Source organism: Cydia fagiglandana, chromosome 1 (assembly GCF_963556715.1).
Source record: "Cydia fagiglandana chromosome 1, ilCydFagi1.1, whole genome shotgun sequence".
NCBI classification, from domain to species: Eukaryota; Metazoa; Arthropoda; class Insecta; order Lepidoptera; family Tortricidae; genus Cydia; species Cydia fagiglandana.
Genome location: NC_085932.1, coordinates 18,300,031 through 18,313,172, shown reverse-complemented (window position 1 = coordinate 18,313,172; position 13,142 = coordinate 18,300,031). Strand labels below are relative to the sequence as shown.

The following is a 13,142-nucleotide window of genomic DNA, read 5'->3' as shown; positions in this document are numbered from 1 at the left end:
GCTACATGTTATTACTATTTTAATATTAATATAGGCCGGTAGCTTGAACATGTCATGCTCGCTTAAAAGTCTTTGCTTACGGTGGCGTTGTTGATCGGGTCGCCACTTTCCCGAATGAAGGTTGAGGGAGGCGATGGCTGAGATACGCGTCATACTCGTGAACGGGTGCTGTTTGTGGAGACTGGTCTGTTAAGCTAACACGAGCTATTATACTTAGTAACTTTTATTAATTAATTACAGTGAGACGCCTCATTCTGTTCTCGTATGTTTCTTTTCTTTTAATGAATGTATTAATTATACAGGATATTGACTCTTGGAGACCTTATACATCTCTAAGGATAACTTGATAAACTATATAATCTTATAGTTCTGACACCTAGAGACATTTACACCTCTAAATATTATAGATTTTTTTTGTGTGTTTTTTTATCTGTATTTTGTATGTAATTCGACATTAAGAGACCATATACATCTCTTAGTAATTGTAATACGTTAGATTGAATTGTTAGTTTTATTTTATAAAATTGTTGATGTTATTATTTTTGCTTTTATGTAAATTCAATGTTGACGTGTAAAAGTGCCCTTGTGGCCTATTTGCTGAATAAATGTTGATGTTTGATGTTTGGCTTTGTCTATACGATTTCTAGGAACAAATCCAATTATTTTATCAAATATATTTTGATTTGTATTTTATGAAGTAGTCAAAGTCATATGTAAATTATTATTTATTTTTTGAAATATGTAAATTATTATCTATTTCAGTTTGTCTTTGTCTATGTTCATAAAATCTATGAAGGGTAGACGTGCCTCTACCCTCCTTGATAAAATTTTAAAAAAAATCTTTGTCAATAGGCCTCTTTGATAGGCCTTGATTTGAGTCTGGCCGGTAAGAACATAGACAAGACAAAAGTCTGTAATGTCAATGCTGTCATTTAAGTCATTTAACGCCAAAAATAAAAAATTTCATATAAAACGATTTATTCACTTGAAATATATTTATTTACCTATTAATTTAAAAATAAAAACTATTCATATGTACGAGCAACATATCTAAATGCGTCTTCGCACAGACTTAGTTAAATTTAAACCGTTCTCGCTCTTCCTTCCTTGCTGTATTATGTATCCGGCAATGGCGACTTCATCAACAATTCTTATCCGGATTATGAAAAGCCCTAATGTGTGTGTGGAAACCGTTGTAGTAAACCAGAAACAGCGATAATTTCAAGGTAAGAAATATATCAATCTTTAAATAAAAATGAGCGTACTAATTACCAAATTCAAATATAATAATTTAATCTTACTATCCCCGTAAGTCCCGCGGACGCTATATCGCGTCCGAAATTATAATCTAAATTCATCATAGATGTAAAACCTCTCATTGTTTACGAGTAAGCTGATAAATTTAGACCTTAGGAATTAGCGACGTTAGTAATTAGGAAGTTAGATTATATTGTTTAATTTGTGACTATTTTGTTTTAGAAAGTGAATCATGGCTTGAGCGTGAGATAATAATATAATCCTGGCCCGTCATATGATTTCTTGGAAAAAGCTCAAAGGGCACGTATCTGCTGCATATACAGACTAGTTTTCCGGTGACCAAGAACGCTGCGTGGAGCTGTGGAGCAGAAATGTCCGGCGATAACCGGATAGATGTAATAACAACTTGTAACCATTTGCCATATCAATGTATGTATTCATATGTATTGCTCCTAACATATATACACTAATCCTAATAGGAATGATAATCTTAATAATACGTAACTTTTTGTAACCTTTTATATTTGACGAATTTTCAAATATAGTACCTAATCATTATCTTATAACGTATTTCTTTATTTATTTGTGATATGCTAATTTAAGAGCCCAACAACGTGCACACTAGCACCCCTGCTAAAATAAATAATCGTGATTATTTAAGTTAAATTTAAATTTTACAGGTATTTAAAAAAGTGGCCGCTACTGACTGTATTGTGTATTTAAGTACCTTTTGAATACATCTAACTAGTTTTTATGTTGCTGGATTCGTCAATCTATGAGCTCAAAACAAAAACGGCCGTTTTAGTTTTGAACGGGTAGGTTGACGAATCCAGTAACATAAAAATTAGTTTAATGTATTCAGCAGTGGCGCTAGTGTGCACGTTGATGGGCTCTTAAAAACCTGACCCCAACAAAAAATAAAATAATACAAAAAGAAATTCCCTCTCCGGGATTCGAACCCAGGACCATTAGCTAATCCTGAACTGGATCACTGCCAATACCCGCTAGGGGCGCTAGGCTAAACGGGTTGTCAATTCTAATTACAATGGTATCCTACCGAGCGCTAGTAATATAAACGAACTTTTGAAGGGGACATTTTTTTGTATGGAGTTATCGTTCTTCTTCTAGTGAGTATTATATTCTTTGATGGTAAGCAAGCTTTTGTAGGGTTAATACTTCAAAAAAACTCCTTAAGCTGCTGTCAAACGTTTGGCTTAAAAGACTCGCAGCCGGGCCATAACAATAATTATTAAAAAAAAGTTGTCAATAACTGTCAATTTTTTGTAAGCTCTCGGAGTATAGTATTTCTTGTATTGTAACTAATGTATTTCAGTAAAAATGGTGATATTTGTAAAACTCTGAAGCAGCTTTCATATTTTTTAAGTGATACTTGTCCTTCTTAACAGATCTCATACTAACATTGGCCAAGATGTCGAAGTGGTGAGTCACATTATTCATTTAAACTTAACACTGTTGCATACTTACAAACAATATGGTTGTAATCTAAGATCGTTTAGTATAATTGGGAAACGTACTCGATTCTATTAGCTGCATTAGAGACTACGTCATCTTGTTTATTTAGCAGTGAATTTGTTCTAATTAGTTGCGTGTCTTCGCAAGGTCTCAGTTCTATAACTCAATGCATATACGTTATCACTAACAGTAACCGGCAAAAGCTTCCTGATAGACTCTCTTCTCTCTATGAAATTGCTCTGTGATCTCAAATTCCTCTCCGGGTATTTTATTATAATATAACATAGGTACAATAAGATTTGCACATAACATAGCAGGGAGGTTGATTGTGTTTAAAAATTAATTATTTCACACCATACAAAAATAAACTACCAGAAAATTACTTTGAGTTATCACTCAAATAGGCGCAATAATAGACATCGAGTTGCGGAAAACAAGCCCGCGATAACCTATACTAGAAAAACATAGACTGCAGTTATTTATTGACATAATTTCTATTTAATAAATCGGAAAAAGCTATCAAGCGTAGGTGGTAAGTTGAATGTGACATCACTTGTTCAGAGTTTCACATAGATTTCATGGTAGCTAATTTTCTAGTTTAAAATTTGTTCGAAATAAGAAACTAACTTCAATAGTAGTCAATCAAATACCCTATTATAATAAATCATTGTCATTATGGATAATCGAAGACCTATATCCAGTAGCGGATGTATATCAGCTGATATGATGACCATTACAACATTATAAGTCTTGGCCGCACTAAACTTCAGGCCCTGTAGTAAGTACCAGACACTCCTTTCTCAGCACCCATCATATAGACTGCCTACGCGTCATACTCGTGAACGGGTGCTGTTTGTGGAGACTGGTCTGTTAAGCTAACACAAGCTATTATACTTAGTAACTTTTATTAATTAATTACAGTGAGACGCCTCATTCTGTTCTCGTATGTTTCTTTTCTTTTAATGAATGTATTAATTATACAGGATATTGACTCTTGGAGACCTTATACATCTCTAAGGATAACTTGATAAACTATATAATCTTATAGTTCTGACACCTAGAGACATTTACACCTCTAAATATTATAGATTTTTTTTGTGTGTGTTTTTTTTTATCTGTATTTTGTATGTAATTCGACATTAAGAGACCATATACATATCTTAGTAATTGTAATACGTTAGATTGAATTGTTAGTTTTATTTTATAAAATTGTTGATGTTATTATTTTTGCTTTTATGTAAATTCAATGTTGACGTGTAAAAGTGCCCTTGTGGCCTATTTGCTGAATAAATGTTGATGTTTGATGTTTGATGTTTGATGCCTCTATATCTCTACATCAATAGGCCTACTATTTGTTGAACACCTATTTTCGAGTGCCAGACTAAGCAAAATATGTACCTATAAGTATAAATATTATGTAACATTAAATTGATATTCATAACAAATTAAGTTAACCAAGTAAGTAGCAAATTAAAATGGACATTGCAATAGATTTTAAGTACCTAGTATTAAGATATATTATGACATGTAAAAATATTTTTTATCAAAAAATGATCGTATCGTATCGTACAGGCATGGGCCTACTTGACCTTAGGGCATTCCTGAATTGCATTATCCCTAGAATTATCCAGTCTATTTTTGCATACCAACAGTCTGTCCAACTTGGACAAGATGTACAAGTTCATTCTTTTGAAATCAGGTGGCATTAACATTGACCACCTGATTTCAAAAGAATGAACTTGTACATGTAAAATTATGCATTAAATCATTTATTTACATACAATATATATACAGTGGTACAACTAAACGAAATTAATAACTAGCTTAAATCTAAAATAGGCCCCTGAGGCATTGTGCCGCTGTATTGCAATACTGATACGTTGTGCGAGGTAGCCGCCAGCTCTTTGGTCACCAGTTACGTCAAACAGACGCTTCGCGATTTCTGCGAACAACTTATGCGCGCTGGGACCCCATGGACCTAGAGTTTCAACTCCAAATGGTACAAAATGGTACTCTCTACCGAGGCTCTTAAAATTATTAGTTGTATTGTTAAACTTATTTCCAGGCAATCGGAGCGCAGTATTCATGAGATGCTGAAGGACACTCCACCGCTGCGGGAATCTAGTGACTCCATCACATCTGGCACGGAGCCCAACTTCCCTGCTTCACGATCTATGACATTCCCACCAGCCTACGGTATTAATTCGCAGCCGTAATTTTCCTTCCTATCAAACTTGTTCCTTTACCTATATTATTTGAGTAAAGTAAACAATGAGCCCTTATATGGTATTCCAGTACAATTTTACCACCATAACGGATTTGGCGCCCAACTTTCAAACCGGAGGTTTCAGGCCCAAAGCATAGCTGTGTACCACTTTTTTGGAACTAATGTACTGTCATATCATTTGATATTTGTCACAAGCTTTTCCTGCTGGATAACATCATGACGAAATTTGCTTACATCCTCAAAGAAATTCAAACAGTGTTTGTGAAGTCCCTAAAGTTTTATTTATTTTTATATTTACAAGATACGTTTATTTTTCCGCAGCTCCACCAGATGTTTCGGCAGGCGCGGGCGCGGGCTCGTTGCTCCGTGCGGGAGGCTCGCGTCTTGACTCACTGCGCTCTTGGTCGCTCTCCACATACAAGTGCACCAAGCAGCTGCTCTATGAGAAACTCGGGAAAACTTCGCGCACTGTAGATACTGGTTAGTACTATTAGGATAAAACATCAGTTATTTAATTATCTAATTTTGTTCACGGAGGGAGGGCAAAAGGTGCTTTTAGCAAAAACTAGAAAAGTGCTAGAAAATTTTGTAGCTTAAGCAAAATCCAATTCGACTGCTGATGTCAAGTGTTCAATGGCTCGGTACGGCTCCGTACCTTACACGGTAACTCCCATTGCTAAAAGTTGAAGTTTGAAAATCCAGTGATTACAAAACATGGTTCAGTACAGCACCAACCATTTCAGTTGTCAAATTAGAGAACACGACTTTTTCTTAGTCTACATCTCATCTACACTTGTTAGTCTTCTGCCTCTATTGGATGAACATGAATGAAGAATCATTTATTTTTGTTATAGAGTTGGAGGCGCAGATCGAAGCGCTTCGAGAAACCCAGCGCAAATACGCGGGAGTACTGCGGTTGAGTTGCGCGTTGACTGCACAGTTGGCTGCCGCAGCGGCTACGCAGCGGCAGCTTGGCGACGCCTTTGCAGAGCTCGCGCAGCGCTCGCCCGAGCTGCAGACACAGTCAGTACAATATGTTACCATTATTATGCAATGAAGGTTCTAAACGGACAGACGGAAGATTGTCGTAGGAACTCTGAAATAAAACAACGAAACCTTAGGTGCTTTAGAATAATCTCGATTATCTAGATATTCTAGATTCTAAACTGTGGTAAAGATATGAATAGATAAGTAAAGATAAAAGATAAAGATAAAATTTATTTCATTGAAAAATATCCATAGTTAAAAAGTAATAACAATATGAATTTATTTGCCTTACATTTGGCTACAATTTGAATCAGGCAGCTGCACTTTCCGCCCGCCTTAGCGACGCCCAAACTTAGGCCTCGGCCACAAAACGCACGCTGTACGCTAACACCGACTGACATACATTTGCCACCGTGTGTTCCATGGCCCTCAGGTTGGAGCACGTACAACTTGCTCCGCAAAACGGGCCACAACTTCTATTTTAGTGATCAACCGCGGGGTATGGACGCGTCACTGTGGTTGCAACCGCAAGTACCTACATTGCTTTATGTCTTACGCTAGTTTTCTTTTCTAGGTTCCTATACAACGCGGACACACAGCGCGCGTTGACGCGACACGGCGACACGTTGCTCGCGGCGCTGCACTTCTTCAACAACTCGCTAAACACGCTCACCAACAAAACTATGGAGGACACGCTGCTCACCATACGACAATACGAGGCGGCCAGGTGAATTCTAATTTCAATTTCAGCGGTGCAAGTGATTAGAAACAAAGTGCTCATCAATATACGGCTAGATATCGATACGATAAAAATATGTATGTACATGTACCTAAATTATTTTCATGATATTTAATGAAATGTATATTTATGCAGGGTGGAATATGACGCGTATCGTAGTGAATTGGAAGCGCGCGGCGGGAACCCGCCATCTTTACTGTTGGCCAGTATCGAGCGACAGCGGCGGGCTTACGAGCGGCTGCGAGACGACTCCGCCGTCAAACTGGCGTTGCTACACGAAAACAGGGTACGACAAAAGGAGTATTTTGTAAAAATTATATACAATTCAAATTTTTAGGTGCTATCCCTGGCATAGTTATTTGAATCGTGGCATAATAAAATGGGTTCTCATTGGGACTTATGCAAATTAACCAAATAAAGGGTAAACAATATGCAGATAGTTAGAAGGAAAACATCGTGAGGAAACCTGCATACATCCGCGAAGAAATTCAAAGGTGTATGTGAAGTCCCCAACCCGCATTAGGCCAGCTTGGGGACTATAACCCAAACCCTCTCATGCTTGAGAGGAGGCCTGTGCCCAGCAGTGGGGTGTATATATTATAGAGCACTCGCGGCAACTAAGTAAAGCACTAACATTGATCAGTTAGCTGTGCGGGTTTTACCTACTTTAGTTGTTATAGTATTTTCTTGTATTTACAGGTGAAAGTGATGAACAAGCAGCTTCTCCTGTTCCATAACGCCGTATCGGCGTACTTCAGCGGCAACGGCGCGGCGCTGGAGGCCGCCGTGAAGCACTTCAGCATCCACGCGCCGGCGCCGCCCGCGCCGCTCCCCCCGCTGCCGCCCCTGCCCTCGCTCCCCTCGCTCGCCGGCGCCGCGCCCGCCGCGCCCGCCGCGCCCGCGCCGCCTGCCGCGCCGACATCGCCGAGGTCCACGTAAAAAGGACTTAAATCGAGCGGCATAAGGTTCTTAACTCTGCAGCAGAAGTTCCTAAGCGGGCAAGGTGTGATCTTGACGCGACTTTATTGTTAAGAAAATAAGAGCGTGTCAAGGTAATTTAGAACATGTATCAACTTCTGCTTCTGACTGTACATTCATATGTTGAGAATAGCGACGACATGTAAATGATTCTGATATTTGACATAAGGTGTAATTTGGTTTTGCCTGTGTCTTAACCTGATTTGGTTAAACCTACACTTTGTTATGCTACAGATTACTTTGTGTGTAAACTCTTCAAATGCCCAACATTAGCAGTTAGCTTTAACATTGTGAAAGATAAGATTCAGTAAAATATTCAGTTCAATTATATAGTGTGTAACATATTGTGCAAGGTGTGAGCCATGTTTAAAAAAAAATCTCTTATAAAACTAGAATTTGTTACAGCGTCGCTATTACATCTATTACTAGGAATTATATGATCAACTTTAACTGCAACTAATTGACTTTAAACAATCTTTGGAGCATATTATTACCAAACTCTTGCTGTTTTGCTACAAGTCACGACGTAAAGTTTCAAGAGGTAAAAATTATTAGTAACAATACATAATTGAAACCCCAGCACTGCAATAAAATGTCTTTGCACTGTAATATTGTAATAGCTGTAATTGTAAGTCTTGCCAGGGGTACGTTTGCGTGAGTGCTTGAGGAGGGGTTGTCAGCGTAAAAAAAAATGAGTTTAATATTTGTTAATATGAAAAATACGATAAAATTGTAATGATACTGAATTAAACTTAGGAAAGTACTGCATTTTCAGAACACCCAATAGTCTTTACTGTTTGCTGCTGTTAAACATTGTTGTGCTGACACCCCCCATTTACTACTTTTAATAAAAAAAACAATCGCCGATAATTCATTTAGATCTGATTACTTAGCTTATGACTTTTAGTGTTCATTCAGGCACTTGTTGCTTTTACGCTTGCCTAGAGTACATTTTTGTACATATATTAAAAGATTTGTTTAATTACATTTCCAATATTTTTATATAATAGTGTTAAAAAATATTATAGTGTTAACTGACAATGGTAATTGTTTAGCTCAAGCTTGTCCTTCCTTCACGTTTTTTAAGATGAGCTTTTCAGTCCAATAGAGGGTTTACAAACTCATATGTGTGTTTAAAATTATTATCAAGATTGTCATATCCAAAGATAAAATTGTGTAATCTAGCATCTCTATATCCGTGATATTGTATTCTTAATAAGTTAGTTGAGAGTTGTTAGCTGGAGCAGGCCTTATTATAATAGTGTTAATGTCCTTTGCCAACAACCATACTATAACCATACTCATCTCATTGGGTGAAGTGGATTATTGGCAATGGAGGTATAATACACATACATGATATTGTGATCTGTGAGCAGAACTGACAATACAAGTGAGTGTAGCTTGAATACCTAAGTATGAAAGTATTTTGAATAGCTAGTCAACCTTTTTTTTATTACTTGTATGTAAATTTACTTATTTATTACCAATTATTTTAGGGAAATTTTCTTAATATTTAAGTTAAATGCATTTATTATTTATGGAGTGTAAAATAGATCTATTGAATAACAAATACTTATTTTTATTCTTTTACAAACCTACAAATCCTCCATGCACAATGGACAGATCAATTGTTACTTGGCAGAGCCTTTATCTGACAAAGCAATCAGTGTATACCACTTTGTTGATCTCTCCCGTGAGTAGGGAACTATGAAAGCACCCATGAGGCTGACATGTTCACCTAGCTAGAGTGTCCAAAGCCTCAGTAATAAAAATGAGATAAAAAAGAAACCTACAAATCCGAAAACCACTACAATTTTTGCATATATTTCTATGGTATCAAAGGTGTTTTCCAATATAATTCACCACATTACCAATCACTATCTGTTTGATGCTGACTGTATTGTTACTTTGTTTTAGATAGTCATCATCCATTCATTATGGGGATTCCACTGAGCCCAAACTTAATGCATTGTTTAAAGCAAATTTATTCACAATATTATTTTATTAAGAGTATCACAAAACATCACTGAACCACTGTCCATCAAGAAGTGTTTCTTGAAGCCCCAATCAAGGGCTAGCAGTGTAGAATTTCATTCTCAACACAGTATGACTTTCAGTCAGGTTATGCCTTCACTGCTTCCTTGTCTCCATCGGCCTTGTGTAGTTCCTCTTCCTCTGCTTTGAATTTCTCCTACGGACAAATGTGTAACATTATTAAATATAAATTACAGTTGAAAGTGTGGCTACTAGGAAGTATTACTGCAATGTTCTGCCACCAGAGTGCAGCACTAGTGCGCATAGTAAACCACAGAGTAGCTTATAGGTACATACTAAGCCTTAAACACTACTTTTTTGTGACTGCTAGTGACAGTGACGCCTTCTACACAAGAGTTTTGCATAATATTCCCTATTGGTCTTTAAAGCAGTCTCAGTCATCACATGGTTAGGTTCGTCTTTCAGATGTTAATGATGTTAACAGATAGTGGATAAGCACTACTTCTACCATAGTAGTGTCTGCAATTGCCAGTCCGAATACTTAAAGGATGTTTTACATACATCTTTTTTACTTTAATCATCAATAAAATTTTTACTTACCAAATCGTATATAACTTTGACAACAAGAGAACAACTTGGACATGTTGCTACTTCTTCTCCCGCCATTAATTCCTCCTGGAAAACAAAACCACTGAGTTTTACATCATTACCCAATACGAATGTATACTTTATAAATAAACAGGATATATTCAGCTTAGTTTAGAAGATATGCATTTATTCCAATTAGAATTATTAGATTCCAATTCTAACCTTACTGATTTGGAATCTATCTCCACATGGACAAGGATAATAATACATATCATCGTCCTCATCATACTCAAAGTCTTCTATTTCTATTTCGTCGTGAAATATCGTCATGGTTTATCTAATAATTGTCGAAAGAAACTTAAATTGTTAATATCACAACAACACCACACATTGCCTTCGCTATGCCTTCGCCTATGGAGTGCAGCCCATCCATAGACTTATAATATATAAAGACGTAGTCTCAGCGAGCTGTCACTGTTGCCACTTTTGTTTAGTGTACGATTAACAATGCGGCCCACGTTGCTGTAGCCATGTCGATAAAGTCATATCGATAAACTATCGACATTTCTTGCAATTTTAATTTAACTTCAAAGGCTTAACGATACCTAAAATGACCAAAAACGCTTTTATTCTTTATTGTGGTTGTCAGATCACAATTTTATAGTCACGCCCCAGCAGGGAACCAAGGGAAAGTTCAGATATTTAATTAAAATACATAAATACCTCCTAAAATAGGTGTTCCGCAATAATTGAATTATATTATTATATTATAATATATTCATTATCCATTAGCATTTCAATTATGTTTATGTTTAACGAAGATATTGAAGCTTCAATTAATCGCTATTTCGTTCCGCTGTGTAGCGTTTATCGATATATAACATGATTAAAATCGACTTTTCACATCCCTAAAAGAGCACACATATACGCTTTTACGCACACATACACAGCCTGGGCGCATCAAGAAAGGCAACACTTGATTTGAAGTCCACCTTGTCAACTGTTATGGTTGTTCTTTTTTGACAAACGGCATTTTTAAAAGAGCGAGGAGAGAGAAATGATACTAGTTGCTGCGCCTTGAAAGAGAACAGAAAAGGTTGGGCCCTTGAGCCCATCGACACCCCATACTTTGATAAATTATGAAAGCCCTTGTTACCAACATTGAGGCATAGAATAGTACATTTCGATGCTAGTGCGGAAGGTATGTCATTACTTCACGAGTACCGAGATATCTTGCCACGAGCCGCAGGCGAGTGGCAAGACTCGGGACGAGTGAAGAATGACATTTCCGCACGTGTATCGAACGACGTTTTTTAATACAGTTGCGAAAAAATAAGAAAAACATTGTTAATCGTACACTAAACAAAAGTGGTAACAGTGACAGCTCGGTTAGACGTCGTCTTTAAGTATATTATATCTATGGGCGTTTGGCAGCTATTCCGTTCCATTCAGTCAACTTATTAAGAACGGAATTTTCAATATTGAATATTAAAAAATAAACGCGTTATAATGATGAAGAGGTAAGTAATTAAATATGAAATATGTAATATTTTTCGTATTCTTACATTAACGGTAGGTTTTTATGCTGATTACGACGTTTAAAGGAAACTAATATTAACACTCATCAATAAGTAGTCGTGAATTGGAACAAGTATAAATTTAAAAAAATTGGAAAAGTAAAAAGCACTAGTTCGAGATAACCAACTTTCCGCACGCTAAACAGCTACGTAAAGTAGCACTTTTTGAGCAACTGTATTAAAAATAATCTTATCGAATTAAAATGACTGCTGTTGCATTTTGGTGGCACATACCATACTTGTTTTTAACATAGACGTATTATACTTACTTTTCTTTAGGTTGGTATGATTGGTAGTAAAACGTCAAACGTCATTTGAATTGTCGTGAACGTGGAAATACGTGGTTATTTTTTATTGTAATTGGTAAAATAACTTTAGCTGTTATTTAAATGGGGGCCAAATCTTTAAGGAAATGTGAAGTTTGTAGTGGGTGTGTAAGAAGACTAACTACTGACGCATTTTTGGCCAAATTTCCAACTTGATCCGAACAGGTCGGTAAACTGATGTTTGTATGCAATATTTTCATTTTTTACTTTGAGTCGTTAACAGTTACTAATTTAATTAGTTTTAGTCGTGTACAATCCATGATTAAAACGAAAATATTTTGTGAATAAAGTATTTTTAAGTAAAAAACTAAGTAACCTATGACACGAATAGTGTACGACCAATTTTATCGATAATCTCTTTATTTCAGATGTCGATTATGGGCAAAGCTGAGGAAAAGGAAATGAGGATTTGGCGTATTTATTTACCTATTCAAAAGCTGAATGGAAACAAGTTCATTTGTGGAAATCATTCTCCATCCAGTGCCTTCAATAAAAAGGGACCAGATTAAAAAAGAATGCGCGCGAATTCAGCATATTGTAATATGCCTACTTGAATAATAAACTATGTTATTTTTATCATGTAAAATAAAATTGTTTATATATATATATAATGTTCTTTTATTTTATTAATAGGTAGTACAGTAGGTAAATACAGCATCACGTATCGCACATTTATCGATATCGATAAACAGTAGGTACTGGAAGTGTCGAGCCCTAGCGTTGTTTTTTTTTGTGTTGGTAGTATTGTGTGGTTTTTCTTTTTTTAACAATTATGGCCTGGATGCGAGATCTTTAAGCCTGTATTTGGTGTGTTGGGATATGTACGTTCATAATTCGGTTCGAGGATTGTTCGAGAGTGCCGACTCTTAAAACGTAGTGATTATATGCTCTTTATACCTTCGCCTTTTTCCAGCTGTCACTGTCACCGTCGTCGATGTAGGATTTGAAGTTCGTATTGTTCGAGTGTTGGTTAAAACTGCTTTACTTGTATCCAC

The 13,142-nt window shown here is 36.4% G+C and overlaps 2 protein-coding genes across 2 annotated transcripts; one reads left to right on the top strand and one right to left on the bottom strand.

Annotated features, from left to right (window-relative positions):
* The first annotated feature begins 2,539 nt into the window (after nt 1-2,539).
* Nucleotides 2,540-9,231, top strand: LOC134665286 (arfaptin-2). Its single transcript, XM_063522189.1, has 7 exons — nt 2,540-2,697; nt 4,796-4,926; nt 5,279-5,437; nt 5,812-5,980; nt 6,519-6,671; nt 6,819-6,969; nt 7,383-9,231. Exons 1-7 carry the CDS (start codon nt 2,687-2,689, stop codon nt 7,620-7,622), a joined length of 1,014 nt encoding a protein of 337 aa, XP_063378259.1. The 5' UTR covers nt 2,540-2,686; the 3' UTR covers nt 7,623-9,231.
* A 397-nt stretch (nt 9,232-9,628) lies between these two features.
* Nucleotides 9,629-10,651, bottom strand: LOC134665296 (diphthamide biosynthesis protein 3). The gene is made up of 3 exons (XM_063522201.1): nt 10,467-10,651; nt 10,257-10,331; nt 9,629-9,852 (listed from the first exon to the last, which is right to left on the bottom strand). The coding sequence occupies exons 1-3, from the start codon at nt 10,572-10,574 to the stop codon at nt 9,784-9,786; spliced, it is 252 nt and encodes an 83-aa protein (XP_063378271.1). The 5' UTR covers nt 10,575-10,651; the 3' UTR covers nt 9,629-9,783.
* Nucleotides 10,652-13,142: the final 2,491 nt, after the last annotated feature.

Bases quoted from the DNA above. Each gene is read 5' to 3' on its own strand.
- LOC134665286 (XM_063522189.1), top strand. The intron at 5,438-5,811 runs GTTAGTACTATT...TTTTTGTTATAG, and splicing joins TTCGCGCACTGTAGATACTG to AGTTGGAGGCGCAGATCGAA. The intron at 6,970-7,382 runs GTACGACAAAAG...TTGTATTTACAG, and splicing joins CGTTGCTACACGAAAACAGG to GTGAAAGTGATGAACAAGCA.
- LOC134665296 (XM_063522201.1), bottom strand. From the start codon at position 10,574: ATGACGATATTTCACGACGAAATAGAAATAGAAGACTTTGAGTATGAT. The intron at 10,332-10,466 runs GTTAGAATTGGA...TTTGTTTTCCAG, and splicing joins ATAGATTCCAAATCAGTAAG to GAGGAATTAATGGCGGGAGA. The intron at 9,853-10,256 runs GTAAGTAAAAAT...ATTTGTCCGTAG, and splicing joins TCAAAGTTATATACGATTTG to GAGAAATTCAAAGCAGAGGA.